Here is a 15,933-nt window from a genome sequence, read left to right as displayed (position 1 = left end):
ATTCATGTGTAAAGGATACATTTATGAACGTCTTTAACCATTATGTGCACCGTGATTCAGTCTTGGCTCTTTAGAGCAAATAACAGGAGGTACTAAAATTCATGAGTAGAAGAAATGGGTTTTGGAGAGCTTTAGAGCTGGCAAAGACATAGCGAAGAAAGAATGCTGCCCCTCTATGCTGACTTCTGTCGTATTGCATTTGTGTTTTATAAGGTCAATACAACTTGGTAAACACAATTGTGCAGGAACTCATTTAAATCTTATAAATCTATGTAAAAGTATCTATTTAGTCAGGAAAGTTTAATTACACCGGACTTGTTGAATTGTACCAAAGTATTGACATCTCCAGTCTTTCTGTGTTTAATTTACATGTTCTCAACTAGACTTTTTTTTTTTTTCAAATGGTTTACGTTCCAGTCCAAAAACATGTAAATAATTGGTGACTTTAGGTTTCTGTGTTGATCCTTTGATTTTTCTGGTGATATATCCAGACTGTACACAGCTTTTGGACAATCAATAACTGGAAAAGAACAAAAAAGATGAATGTGTGATGTCATCAGCACAAATGTATGCTGCCATATTGGATGATAGAGCTGGTGCACGTACATGAACTATTCTTCTCTTGCAAAGCTAAGAGTGCAGCTACCAGACACATTGCTTATTTATAACTCTTAATGTCACAGTCTTCTTCATTTTAATGAGAAAACATGCTCAGTTTATTTCTAACAAAGTTGTTGGAAAAGATTCCATTGAGTGTCCAAGATTTTTCAAGAGTGAAGGATTTCCCAGGATTTACTTGCCATGTTCTTATCAAGTAATTAATCCAACAGAACCCATATCACGAATGGAATAATTTTTAAAGATCTAATTGCCTAGAGGCATTTAGATCCATCCTTGCAAAGCTGATGCAAGGATGGCTGAAATACCATTCTGTTTGGCAGCTCTGACTAAGACTGTAAATAGCTTTACCCCTGCCAGACCTCCAAGTAAGGCCAAAATGAACAGAGTTTCATTTACATTATGACTTTTATCCTGACATTTTAATGCAAACTTTGGCAGACTATTGAATGCACTGCTCTGTAGTATTTGTGAATATAAAGAGGAAACATATAAGGAGATGCTTCCTCTTTATATTCACAAATACTCAATAGAAATATATGCTACCTCAGAAGGTGAGATGTCACATGATATTTCTCTCAGATTCCTAATTTACATCTAAAGCTACATATCACAAAGCTTTCCTTTAGGAGGGCCTGAAGCAGTTTTAGAGTCTCTCTTTAGAAATATGCATGCTACCTCTATCAAATGTTTCAATAATCAGTTCATACCATCACTTTAGCTGAGATTTCCAACTGAATGTTACATGAGTGTGGAGGTTTTACTCAAGTCTATGGCATCGAAGAAGTAATTAACTTGATGAGAATTAAAATCAACTTTCTTTACAATTTTACTTCTGAAAGGACAATTTGAGATTGTTCTTCAGGAACTTAACAATATGCTATTCACATGTCTTTGTTTAAAGAGCAGCCTGACAAATGGAGATTTTAATAAGACTGGAAAGGTTCCTGAGAGAAATGGGGCATTTACAATATGCAACAAATCCACTGACAAAGAGCTAATAACATCTCTGAAGGGCTTGTAGGTGGAATATTTAATGAGGGAGACTGTTTAAGATGTTGCCTCACTTCTTCCAAACTGTCAATAACTGCAGCGAGACACAGGAGCCTTTCTTGTTGCAAACGGTGATGAGATCATGATGTCAGTGCAGGGTTGAGTGGGTCTAATTGAGAGTCTGATATTTTCAGCTCATTTCACTGTCAAACCGGCAGGAATCATGGGGCGAATGCAGAATAGCATTGGTAAGAGGCTATAAACAAAAGTATTTAATCCATGACTGTTATCATTGCTTTTTCCTATTATAGCTGTGCATTAAACACAATTGCATCACTCAAATTTCTCATGAATGTTTGTCATGGTGATTCTGAAATTTAGCTTTTCTCTGACTCAATTCAGCCTTCCTGCATTCCTTCTTGTGATGAACTATTGATGCAGTTTTTTCATGGTGCTGTCTATTTTCCACAGATCCTAATTGATTTATCAGATACTATTGAGATCTTGAGTGCTTTAGAACTAAAATTTTCAAATAAGTCATCTACCCTCTTCTCATAATTAGGGAAGGACTACACAGAGCACTATAGCAATTACATTAATCTACCAATTTCCCAATGTTTTACCTAGACTAATTATGCTGTCACAGCTCAAAAGTGTTAAATAAGGCAGAGAGCCTTTTTATAAGTGTTACTCCATGTTTAATCACTGAAAACATTAAGGCTTTCAGATAAAATAGGAAGAATTCATCTCTGAAGCTTTAATGGACCACATTTCAGAAAACTCATCAATACACACTCCATAATGTTACGCTTTCACAGTAGCGTAGAGATATTCAAAGATGTTAATTTCCTCAAATATATGCTCACCTTCCTTAAGAAGGTACTTACTTTTAACTACTCTGCAAATAGAAAAATCCATCTTACAAAAGGTAAATAATTTGATAAAACATAAAATAATAGTGACTGATTTATAGTATGTCTAAGGGATATATTTTATTTCACGCTGACATTTTAAATATTACCACATAATGTTGTTTTTCTGGGTGCTGCAATCTTTTGGCAATGCTGTTTAATATCACTTAGAGTGTGAAATGACTCCTCCTGTTTTAGAAGACACTGAGTAATGATGCCAATGGATATTAGCCTTTTATGATTTTGACTCAATTTACACATGATGGCTTTCACTAATAAAAACCGGGAGTCACTGGTGTTCAAACATCTCCTGGGGGTGGGAGCACTGTGCTCATTTACCTGTCCAGATATTTATACACTCACTTAATTCTTGCCAGGTTCATTTTGGTGGTTGGGGTTGTGGGAAGGCAGAGCTGCCTCCAGTTTATATTTGGTACGAGTCAAGGTCGCCAATCAATCACATGGTAACACAGAGATATAAGACAAACCACGGCACACCCAGATATTCACTCATTAGAACAATTTTAGAAAGACCAATTAAACCAACAACTGTGAACTGTGGGACAAAACTGAACAAAGTGAAGAGAAACCACATAAAAAATAAAAATAAAAAAAAATCCTTGAAGAAAGACCCAGACTGTGATTAAAATCTAAGACCTTCTTGCTGCGAGGAAACTGTGCTAACAACTGAGCAGTGGGCCATGACATCTGGATAAACTACTTTGGCATTAAGATGGATTGAATTTCATGTTTCCTATTTTCTTCAGTAGGTATCCAAAGTTCAAAATGTAATGCAATTTGTCAAATTAATTTGATAAATGAAGGCCACTAATGAAGGAGATGTACTCAGAATGAGGAGTCTATATGGAAAAAGTTCATTCTTGTACCGAAGGCTTGAAGACAGCTTTGTACTGTAGCTGATTGTGGCTCAGTTCATCCTTTCGCAGGTTTTTTCCAGACCTCAAATCTGTTTCAGTCACAAACAAGAATATCAAATGTCAACAAATTATTAACACCGAACTGTAAATAGGTCAGAAAATGGATGTTGGTTATCTATTGCAAAGGAAAAAAAAAAGCATCACTTCAGAAAATTATTTATTAGGAAGAAAAAAGAAGAAACTATCTGAAGAAACCTGACTGAAAATATGATTGAATCATCTTGTTAATTCATGAATTAACTGTGAATAGCTGCATTTTTGGATTCAATTTTGCTGCATCCATTGTTGTTTGCAAGATGTGTAGAATCAACATATTACTAAAGCAGAACCTGTCTGACAACATGAAGTTGGCTAAAAGAGCTCAATAGAAGAAAAAATCCTAATTTGAAGAAATTCCAAATACATCTCCATGTGTCTGGAAATCTATATTTAATTGTTTCTAAAATCATGAGGTTCCAGGAAAGCAAACTGATAAGACATGGAGCAGCAGGAATCTCCGGAGGAGAAAACCTACCAAACCCCCTGACTGTTCCTTCAGGAGATCACAAAGGAATCATGAACACCATCTAAAACATTCCAGGTTTTATTCACCTTTTTTTAAGATAAGTGTTCATGAGATAACAATAAGAAATCTCATGGGCAAAACCACCAGGAAGAAAACAAAAATCTACCTCATGTTTGCCAAAGAGCAACTTCAGAAAACCCAAAACTTTTTAGAAAATATTATATGAACTGACAGGATAAAAGAGGAAGTTTTTGGTCGTGAATAATTTACAAAAAGGTGTCCAATTAAATTGTTATTCTCAAATTTAATTATTATTGAATCATGATAAAATGCTTAAAACAAAAATGGATTTATTTTAAAAACATTCAACAAGTGAAAGTTAATTTTACGTGAACCCTGTGAAGCCGTCCTTCAGCAGTACTGTTAACTAAATCGTCAAATTATTCCAAATCCATTCCTTTTTGAAAATAAAAAATGCTTAACTTTACAAGCCGCTTCACTTACAGCTACTAACAGCTAGTGATTTGTGGTTTTTACTACTTGTACTGATATTGGTGTGGATATCTCCAGTATCCCTGGGCTCAGTGTTGTAAGGGGTATTATAAGACACTTTGGTCAGGGCCAGTGGATTACACTTAAATTGAAATGAGATTTCTTTTCCCCGGGGGAAAGACCGTTGTCTGCATGCATGTGTTTTATTCTCTCCAAACACTTTCTGCTTGAAGTTTATGCTTTTTGTCAGGCAGTCAAGCTGACCGCAGACACAATGCTGACTGAAAAAGCTCCATGTGGAGTCTCTGATGCCAAATGTGCAACAGTAATTTTTCAAGCAATTTCAGGCTTCTCCTGAACCGCTCCTGCAACTAATAACATTTTTACACGTATTTGTATGGTTGATGTTCCTTGTAGGGCCTGGCCTCTTTTGTTAAGCTTTATAAAAAGAAATAGCTTTTCCTAACGTTTGAGGTGATGGAAATCCAACTCATTTATCTAGAAATATATATTGACAAAAGGTGCATTAAATAGACTTACATCACTGAATTTCAGGTTCATGGGAGCTCACAACAGACTAATATCTGATGCTGCAATTAACGTTTTATATCAAGTGCTGTCATTTGGAACAGCCTCAAAGCCACCGAGGTTGTTGTTGAATAAAATATCAGTCTAAATAATACAACGCCTTATTCAGGGTGGATGCTGAATGCAAAGACAGCAGACAGAGTAGACTGCATGTGTGCTAGTGGTTCCTACAGAGCTGACAGCAGAGAAGAACATATGTTGCAAGTCAAAACCCCAGAAATGTAGGAGGAATGTTCTCTTTTCGAGAGAACATGACAAACTTGTTTGGCAAAAGTGCTGATGGAAATCTACAACCAAGCCTACCGGGTGATGCAGAAAATGCATAAGAAAATCGATTTTTCTCTATGCATTATACTGAAAATATGTTCTTCCATATACAAATAAAGAAAAAAAGCGATTGGATGTAAAATCATTAATCAAGATATGGACTTTCATAAAACAAATAGGATTTTCCAAGAAGGCATCCGTCACTTCTGCATTGCTGGCATCATTCAAAACTTCATCACTGTGCTGCTAGAGCCTTGATTTACAACCTTTGTGTCTGAGCAAACAAATGCTTGTCTGGTAGTCAAGAGTTTGATCAGGATTTACTCTCAAAAGTTGACATGTTCACACACCACCCTGTTCAGCTTTAATCTCTGCATCTTGTGCGGTTGACACTGCACATGGTTTCCGCAACCTAGATTTGCAAGTTAATATCTGTAAATCTACATATCCTATTGTCAAAATTGAGATCCTTCAATATTTGCTCTGTTCCCACAGCTCTGAGAGCTTCACTTTTAGCTCATGACTGCTCCTGCTTGTTTGCCTTTGTGCATGTGCGCTAATCTCATTTCAGTTTTTCAGGCCAGCAAAAGGGAGAATTTGAGCAATGAGAGCAATGCAAGACGGCCACAGCTGACCACAGTGACGTAAGCTGAACTAAAGCTTCATGCACACGCTCTCTCTCACTCACCTATAACCACTTTTCCACGGGGGGATTTACCATCAATGGCTCCTCAGTGTGAATATGAGAGCAGGAGACGCAGAGACTATCCTCTTCGTGCCAGTTGCAGCTGCATCTCCTCGTATTTAAGAGTTAGACTGTCATTTCTAGTTTTCACCCCCCCTCACTTATTTCTTAAAATAAGTTCAGGCATGACACAAGAATTACTGCTTTCATTTATTAAACCTTTAGAATGAAAAAATAGGTTACCACAAAAAGTAATTTATTCAATGCTTAAATTACAAGTGATATTTCATTGCAACTTCAGGCTTTGAAATACTTCAAAAGCATGCTTCGTGCAACATCAAATGTGTAGAGAAACAGCGCACTGACAAAATCCAAATAATCTGTGTGTTAGATTTACTGATTTTTAAGATGTTATTTCAAGATAGGATTTTACAGCATTTTAACTTTTTTTTTTTTTTTAATCAACAGGACTAGGGGTTCCAGTTTGATTATTACAGTGAATATTTTTCTTTTTTTTTGTTGCATTCAAAAGCACTTTGGCCCATTACACCTAACATGGTGTTCTGGATCTCTAACTACATAATGACCTGGTTGCTATGCCTCTATTGCGCTGACCTGCTGACAGCTTCAATTAAACTGCTTGTATCATTTTTAGCAAAGCTCCAGTTGCCAACCCCCAACTGTCATTTTACCAGCAATCAAACAAGAGCCTGGTTGACAGCCTGTGCAGGAAAGCTGAACAAAAAGTTCCCATGATTTTTAAGAGAATTATCTTCATGGATCTATTTAGCTCTGTCTTAAAATCAACTCACTTATGCAAACTGCATCTAGGGCTGCTCATATGTAGAGCTGAACACCAGTCAACTCGCAAAAAGGTGATCCGTTGATGGTCAAAGGATGATGTGTACTTGTCAGAGGTAAAAAAAAAAAAAAAAAAAAAAAAGTGCACATCCGCCTCAGCAGCAGCGACATGTGTAGGCAGCACAATTCAGCTGATTTGTGCAGTTCAGTGGACTTTTTGTTTTGCACCAAGACTGTTTCCTGCTAAGTGGCAGCACAAAACAAGTCACACTCACAGACTGAGACAAACAAAGACAAAAGAAAAATTACGTAGATAGCAAATTTTCATTGGCAAACATCCAAGGTTAACATCATCACTGACAACAAATTCTGCACACTTAATATTACCTTAAGTCTCTTGCATGTAATGACCAGAACGTTTTCTGAGAGCACAGTTCGGAAAGAGAAGCAGAGATCTATCTGCTCTGCTGTGCAGTCACAGGGTCAAATTATTGTAATCACTTCAAGAGAGGAGTGGAATAAAACAGTGAGGGCTGGGGAGGTGGAGGAAAGAGGATTTCTTTTTTGTCATTTTTCCCAGTAGCTTGTGAACCATATGTTCAGCCTTGGGACACGGAAAACAACATAAGGGTTCACCAAAGGCTCAGAGACACACCGACACATGGGGACCATGATGCAGATTGTGTGTGTGTGTGCATGGGAGAGAATCTGAAATTAAACTGTTAACATCTATCTGTTCAGCTTCAAATTGCTTCTACAATAATATAATTTATTTTAGACATGTGCTAATAACCTCAAAAAATAAAGCTTGCTAATGTTGGTTTTGCTTATGCATTTTCAAATAATTAACATTGAATGACACTCCTGAAGGTGTAAAAATGTGAAATTGTAAATTTGATTTAATCTGTGAACAATTTTATAAACTTTGTCAAACAAATTTAAATTTTAACTTGTTTTCAGCTAGTATTGATTCTAACATCTTGGCTGAATTGGTAACTGGTAAACTATTAATGAGTGTACAAAATCAAACTCGAGTTAAGAAAATGAAATCTTTTGTTAGTCCCCTTGTCTTACTCTGACAAAAGGATATTTTCCTTCGTTGTCAATACATTCTGTAACTGCCAAAAAGATGCACAGTTTTCCATGTCTGCTGCCTCTTTTTAGTATGGAATTAAAACTATTCTAAACACATTCAGAAACTTCCAAGCTGAAGTTTAAAAAAAAAACACATAGAGAGCACTGAAGCACAGGAACAATCCCCTGAGATGTCTGTAAAAAAAGACAGAAAGAAAGAAGTAGATGGCAGAGAATGCGCAGGAAGAGAGAAAGAGGGAGAGTTTGCCTCCAGTCTCAGAACAGAGGAGGATCAAAGGTTTGTGCTCTGCATCTCAATGGACATCCGGTCACCAATACTGATGAGCCTGGGCGTGTGATGCTACATTCACAGGGTTTATATCTTATGGGAAAACAAGTGGTCATTGTCTGCAAATAAATAGACAACTTAACTGAAGAGTTGTACCTCACTGCACCCGAAACTTAAGTATTTAATAGCAACAAAAAGAAAGAAAATTAAGTATTTTGCCATCTTTTGGTGTTAAGTTGATTTATTAGTTTCAACATAGATATTTTTATTAGCTAATTAATTATGTTTTCTCATTAGTAAAAGAAAAAATGGCTTTTCTACCTTTCAAAAACATGCAAGTATTTCATTTCTGGAATTTAGAAAAAAATCTAATAAAAACAAAGTGACAATCATATCTGGTCTTGCCCTGAAATAACCTGCTTCCTGTGTAGCATATGCACACCAAGGTTTTTTTTTAATTATGCAATGCCTTTACCAAAATCACACTAAAATGTGTTTATTTAGCATCTTAGAGGTGCAACTTCATACGTTGTGCTCATATCCTTGCCAGCTTCTGCGCAATGCAGTGTGAACCACCATAGATTTTAAGCTCCTACAGTAGCAGAGGGAGATTATAAAGTACAATATGCAGCATGAAATGACCGCTAACTGGAAAGGCAATTTACCAAACAAGCCACTGCTAAAATAACATGACTTCAAAATGCTAATTAACTGTGCAAACCAAGCATACAGATTTTCACCAGCTGGAGGAGCAAACTGTATATTTTGCAGCAATAATGACAGGAGACTCCATCAATACCCAACAGCTTATGCTATGTTTTAATTTAAATGAGACCACCATGTTTTCACCCTACGTTTGTTCTTGAGTTTAGGAATGCAGTTGAAGATGGAATTAGGTGCTCATTTCTCTCAAGAGTTAAATAAAGAGTGGTAAATTTTCCAAAAGCCTTGGCTGCTGTCGCATGAGTTTAGTATTATTTTAACAAGCTGGAGGAAAGACTGACACATTTATTTATGTAACTGCTGTGTTCTGTATTTCAACCTTGAGTCCATTAACACTGCTTGGTTAAAACTGCACACCAGCTGCACTAATGATCAAAGGATTTGTCCCAGATTATGGACAGCCATTAGTGTAATACTCTTTGTGTATGATCTAATGTAGATGCAACTTTAGAAAGGTGGCTGTGTTGAACAGTGTTAGTCAGGAACACATCCTGGAAACACTCAAATCTGCTCCATAAAGACTTGTCTTTCAGGGTTTTAAATCTTTTATCTATGAGATAAACACCAAAGCAAGGCAGAATGTCAAAATAGCTGTGCTTTTTGGTTGAAAAAGAATGCATAGGGTCTATTTGCACCGCTGTGTTAGTTACTATGTAATCCCTGCTTATAAGGCGACATAAAAAGAAAGAAATTATTTAGTTTTTAACCAAGTACCTGAATCCACAAACATATAATAGTGTTACAAATACTGTAATCACTGGCAGAAATAGATGGGAAATAAATTGAACAACAACAACAAAAAAAAAGAAAACAGCAAATTACAACAAAATTATAAATACAATAAAAGTAATCAATGGCTCTTCACTGCAGTGCTTCAAAGTCTACTTGCGCTGGAGAATTTACGGTCTACATTAATGTTATAATCCTCTTGGAAAAAAAAAAAATACAAAGGATTCCATGATAAAGATTTTAGCATTACCTCTCATTTGTGAGTGTTTGTCAATCACAGATGGTTGAAAAATCCTCAGATGAGATGCCCGTGACCTCCAATGGGATTCTGTCCCTTTCACTTGAGAGCCTATTAATTGTCTGCAATTATCCTTTGCAAGCATGGCATCTGTCAGAGGTATCTCTCCTCTTCCCACATGGATAAAAATGCCACAGTGATAAAGGTTGACTGCGACATTCACTATTTATTGCACAGTAGAGCTTGTACAGTTAAAGTTTGCCATGACAGGTCTTAAAAAAACATATATGCCTTACGGAGTCATTCCTGATTTCCATGTTTTTAGTGACAAATATTTAACTTTTGCTGAAATGACATATTTTATACAGCAAATAACGGAGACAGCGCCTTGAAATCATTCCACTCATGGACAAATAATTTTAAATTTTGCAACGTAGCATCTTTTATGTGTGAAAAATGTGTGGTTTTTGTATCACTGGGGACTTATCAACACTTCCCTTAGTGCATTCAGACACTCCAAAATTTAGTGCAAATTTCATGGAACAAAATCACATAAGAAATGAAACAAACCGAGGAACTTATAAGGCAACAATATAAATATATCAAAAATAGTTATTAGAGAACTATCTTTGTTACAAAAATGGTACAAATGTTTTGTCCTGCACTAGAGAGAAGGACAGATTTTTCAGTTCTTCTACTGATTTCACAGCCTTGTATCCCAGCTGCTTCAGTACTTTATGACACATGGTTTGTGTGAATTCTACAATATCATAGGACAGTTTCAAACGCCAACTCTCTGCATTAGCCGCTGAGTCCCTCACTGTTCCAAACTTGTGTTTTGCCGAAGGTTCATTGCTTCCTCGAGTATTTGCGCGTATCCAGTGTTTCACATTTTTATCCATATGCAGCCCAAGAAAGTCATAGATCTCCTGAGTCTTTAGAAGTGGATTTCGGGCCAAATCCTCATATCGAACCAACATGTACTTCCCTTTCAGCCAGTGGGGATGACTAAGACCAGTTGAAACTGAACCAAAGAAGTCCTCACAGATAACTGTGAGCTGATTCATGTCTAGATTATACGGTCTTCTCCCTGTGGCCCTCCAAATGCGCCACAATCGGTATGGGTCCCTGAACGTCTCGATCCGGGATGACAGGATACCACGTGGGTCTCTCACAAGTTGAATGACTTTTATGTTCAGCCGCGGGTCTTCAACCAGAGCCCGCAGATCTCCGATTTCAGGAACCCGAACTACTTTGATGGCCACGTGCTTCTTCTCCTGACAAGCCTCTGTTGCTAAAGTCATGTTTAAGGTTGAGCATTTCTTCACACAGTCTCCTTCTTCCACATTAACGTCCCCTGGACCAAAGGCATCACAGACAGGTTGCTGGCACAATGCCCGGCTGGCACCTCGACGGAACAGTTTGTCCGTAGTGTGGTTTGTGGGTGTCGGTTTTATGTAATTCTCTAGGAAATAGAGATCGCAACCATACAGGCTGCGCAAGAGGTCTCGACTGGCACCTAGGGTCACGCGGCGGTCTGTGGGGTTGCGGGTGTGTGACTGACGTGGGACCAATGTGGCATAAACGTGATAAAGAGGCTCAAACAGGTAGAATATCTCCTGGTGCTGGTTCAGCAGCTGGCCAACAAAGGAGGAGCCACTGCGAGTGGTGGCTAAGACCAGTATATGAAGTTTACGGGTGGCGTTGATTGAAAAGTAAGGGTAGTCATCACAGCCTGCCCCACCTGCTGGTCCCCGCTCAAAGGAAGGATCTGTCTCCTGAGCCCCGAGACCGCAGTTCTGGGGGCTGGGCAGCGGGCACAACTGGAAAGGCTTAGAGGTGAGCGTCCGGATGGCTGTGTACTGGATGGCAATCGAAGCCAAGGCCAGCAGAATCACTGACTTCCAGGAACATTGCATGGCTGAACCACTTCATCTAGCCAGAGATGCCTATGCCAGGTCCTCCCTGTGAACAAACAAGATTTTGTCTTTATTGCAAGAAGCAGGTACATGTCTTAGGTTATTTAATAAAAATATTTGGAATTATTTTGCTAAAATACAAAACCTCCATTTGAATCACATGCTATGCAAGACCCACAGAACTGAGAAATAGAGAAAGAGTCCACATTACAAGACTATTTCATTTGAATTTCTAGTGATCTTAAATACATAAATTGTATTGTGACCATTTTTAGAACGGACTGTGAGTCATCACTGGTTTCAGTTCCGCCTGCATTGTATTTAGTTATGATTCTACCACAAATCTTCCTATTGATTTTTGTACTTATGAGGAAATGAGTTTAAATATGATTTATATACCGAACAAGAAAAGAACAAAAGTAGATCTGAATTAAAAAAATAAATAAATGCTGCAGCCACAAGACAAAATAACTTGTCTTAATCATTCAATTTACTTCCCATTTCTCCTGCCAGCTCTGCAGTCTAATTTCTGGAAATTAAAATAGATAAAGAAGTTCTAAAACCCTGCTTTTGGTTGCTTTCCAGTCAACTGACACTGTCTGCCAAAACATGTGCAGCAGTATCAGAGCCAAGATAACAGCGTGGCACATACAGTATTAAAATACAGTAGGACACATTTTGATTTAAAATTAATCAACCAATCATGTTATATACATTTTCCTTTCCCTTATGCATTGAGAAATGTTACAAGTTCACACGATAATTATTAGACAAAGTATACTAGAATAAATCTTGCATCACCTCTTACTATGTATGTAGGCTTGTTCTTTGTTTAATCATGTCCGCATCTAATTTGGCTTGACAGGACAGACAAATCATTGAGCTGCAAGCCACTTCACATTAGAAGAAAAAGTGCCCAGAAAGGTAAACAATGTAGTTTCAAGCTTCACTGCCAATGTCATGTCAAGGGGAAGTAGTCCTGTAAGTAAGAAATTAGATAATAACTGATGAGTTCTGTTTGGATTTTGAAATAACTCCTATATATACATGGCCTCGGTATAGTGAACTTTAATTGAGTGAATAAAATCACCACTTCAGGAGCTATATGAAAATGGAGTAAAGTAAATAAAGTGTGAAGATGTCGGCAGAAAAGCTATTTCAAAGAAGCGTGACAGCCTAAAAATAAAATTCCAGATTTGTTACATAATAACTAATACAGCTGATTTTACTCCGTCTGGGTTGAGACTTAGAGGATGCGTTTTTAAAGCAGGGACGGGGATGCTTTGCTTAATAGCTACTCTCACAATGCAAACAGCATAAACAGAGAACATCTGTGCTTTCTCCTCAATGACATTTTGTAGAAAAAAAGGCCCATTTCACTGCAGCGGGGACTGGTTAGAGGCTGTCAAAGATTTTTCCGTGATGCAGGCATCCTAACCAATGCTGCGATAAGACAATATATAGCACACATGAACGCATCACAGTCAAACGCTTCGAAATTTTCTGTACAGAATAAATTCAAGGAAGCACGAATTCGGCTATTTAAAAATATAAAATACTGAGGTTGTATTTGAATAGAGTTTCGTTCTACCTTGTTGTCGGTAGCTGTGTCCTCATGATGCGCGGTGCGGTGCGTCCATGAATCACGGCTGGCTGTGTTTTAGTCCTCAAACGTCTCCCTCCCGCCCCCCTCCCGTGCGCTGTTTCCCAGTTAGGAGAAGATAAACGCTGCTGGCAAACCCCTGTATTCCATCTAACGCGCGGGGGGCGAGGCGTTCGCGTTCAACGGATGGTGTCGGACACACAGAATAAAACAGGAGAGAAAAGGTGATGGAGTAAAGCAGGGGCGGAAGTGTTATTATTAACCAGCCAGGCGGTGAAACTGGCCGAGGAAAGCGGCGGCCAAACTCCCCCTTCAATGATGCGCAGAGGCAGAGAGTGAGGTAGGCTACACAAGGACCGACTGTCTGGACCACCCCCGACCCCTCCCCCTATCCACCTGCCTCTCTCCCTCTAACTCCCTCTCTCTCTCTCTCTGTCAAACACACAGTAACACAGAGACACTATCATCACTACTATCCACGCACTCAAATCAACTCCTGTCATTCAGCCAAAGTAGCAGCGTGTTCACAGTGATTCCATTTAATTTGATTGTGCAAATGTTTGATTTGCATGAGGCAATTTTGCACAGGGTGGCTCCAGCATCTTATGTGGGTTCATTTAGCTTTAGCTCACTTATCTTTTGGGAGTGTAGTTGTTTGGCTAAATCAGCAGGACCTGCCTCAACTGGGAAAATCTTAACTGGGTTTAAAAAAAAAAAAAATAGAGTAGAAAGACTAACTTGTCAAGTCAGCATTACCACTTCTGGCTTATGAGATTCTGTAAAGCGCTGTCTTCTGGGTATACACAACCTATAATAAAAGAGTGGGTGGCCAGCTAATAAATGATATTGGAATTAAGTGTAGGGTGTTCAGACAATGTAGGATTGAAAGAAATAGCAAAGAAAAGCAAATGAGGTGGTTAATGCAATAAGTGCTAAGTTTCCTAAGAGTTAGGAAACTTGTTGGTTTCCTAACTCTTTCCTCCAAGATAAAAGAGAACAAGCCTCATCCTTTGTTCCAAAAGAATGCCATTAGGCCATACCAGGACTATCTGTAGAGTTTAGACAATGCCTCAAGTCACACTTGAGTCACAAAACCATATTTCAAACCTAACTTGACTTGATTGCAGTCTTCCTTCTGAGCAATAGACCTAAATTCAACATTATGGCAAGACCTTATTTAGACATGAGCCAATGTTAATTCTACTATGTGTAGTCCTCAATAGGCATAATGAGTCATACCTGCGTATTGCCTAGGTTTAGGCCGAACCAAACTTCTAGGTCTAAAAGTGGCGTATGCTTTTTATTAGAAAATAAAATTGACAAGATCCTTAAACTGTTCATCATGGACAACTGACAAAACACACAAACAGAGGTTAAAGTCAACATTTGGTAGGTTTGGATCAATTTTATTCTTTATTGCAGAAGCAGTGTCAATGTTTTGAAAGACATTCTGTATCCTTGTGGTTCAAATCACTCTTAGATGAAAGTATATTTTCCATTTAATGTGAATTTCAAGGTTGAAGAATGCAGAGAAGGAGTGGAAGAAGCACTAAATCCAATTTGCTTGAGGTCGAGTGTGAAGTTTCCACACTCAGCAGTGATTTGGGAGCCATGTCATCAGCTGGTGTGGGCCCACTGTCTTGTATCGAGTCTAAAATCAGTGCAGCTTTCTATCAGGAAATTGTGTGCTTCTCTCTGCTTTATGGCGATGCTAATTTAGCTTGGCACCTTCTTTCAATTACAATATTTGCTTTACTGTATTGCTTTACTGTCACTTGACTGGCCAGTGAACTTGCTTGACCTATGCTCCACAGATAATCTATGGTCTATTGTCAAGAAGAAGACCAGAGACAGCAGAACCTCCATGCCTCACCATGATCAGGCAGAAATAAATGCAAAAGGAGCCCTGACCATCAGTGTATTCAGCCCATGGAGATACTTTTCAGTCGGCCATATGAAAGGTTGCAATGCAAACATTTGTTCCCCTGCTGCTGGCAGTTGTCCCTGGATAACGCAGATGCATACTGTTCTCTAGTAGAGATCACATGGACTATCAAAGGCAATCATCTGCTTCAGCAGGTCTTTGATTGTATCTCTGCGCACATGTTTATGGTCACATTTATTTATCCTTTCCTAGATGCTTCGCAGACCTTCTCAGCTATTGTCTCAGCTTTACAGATGAAAGGGCTCTGGATGTGCTTATAGCTGTGCCACGGGGAGGCCAGCAAAGCAGCAGCTATACAGCCCTGATTCCACGGCTGTCTCCAGAGTGTTCATGTCAATACATCCCAGCTTGTGGAAGCCTTGTCAAGGGACGCTCTCCCACATTGAAGCTAGGCATCTGCTGCAGCGTGATAGCCTTTCAGCACATTATCACATAAGGCTATTCTTCCTGCGCATGCTGTAAAGGGATTTGTAGTAGATTCATAACGTGCCAGGCTAAATAATGTGTGTTAGGGGTTGAGGGGGTATTCTGCTTTGTTCTCTTCTCAATCGTCTTTATTCCAGCATTCACATGGCGACAGAAGCTTGGTTTTGTGTCTGGCATTTTTCATTCACT

The 15,933-nt window shown here is 38.5% G+C and overlaps 1 protein-coding gene across 1 annotated transcript; it reads right to left on the bottom strand.

Moving 5' to 3' along the window:
* Nucleotides 1-6,194: 6,194 nt before the first annotated feature.
* Nucleotides 6,195-13,724, bottom strand: chst1 (carbohydrate (keratan sulfate Gal-6) sulfotransferase 1). Its single transcript, XM_015041668.1, has 2 exons — nucleotides 13,362-13,724; nucleotides 6,195-11,816 (listed from the first exon to the last, which is right to left on the bottom strand). The coding sequence occupies exon 2, from the start codon at nucleotides 11,768-11,770 to the stop codon at nucleotides 10,484-10,486; it is 1,287 nt and encodes a 428-aa protein (XP_014897154.1). The 5' UTR covers nucleotides 11,771-11,816; nucleotides 13,362-13,724; the 3' UTR covers nucleotides 6,195-10,483.
* Between the last annotated feature and the right edge of the window lie 2,209 nt (nucleotides 13,725-15,933).

This window comes from Poecilia latipinna, unplaced genomic scaffold (assembly GCF_001443285.1).
Source record: "Poecilia latipinna isolate Pla-1442-1.1 unplaced genomic scaffold, P_latipinna-1.0 Scaffold561, whole genome shotgun sequence".
NCBI lineage: Eukaryota > Metazoa > Chordata > Actinopteri > Cyprinodontiformes > Poeciliidae > Poecilia > Poecilia latipinna.
The sequence above is the reverse complement of the archived record's forward strand: the minus strand, read 5'-3'. Positions and strand labels throughout refer to the sequence as shown.

Bases quoted from the DNA above. Each gene is read 5' to 3' on its own strand.
- chst1 (XM_015041668.1), bottom strand. From the start codon at position 11,770: ATGCAATGTTCCTGGAAGTCAGTGATTCTGCTGGCCTTGGCTTCGATT.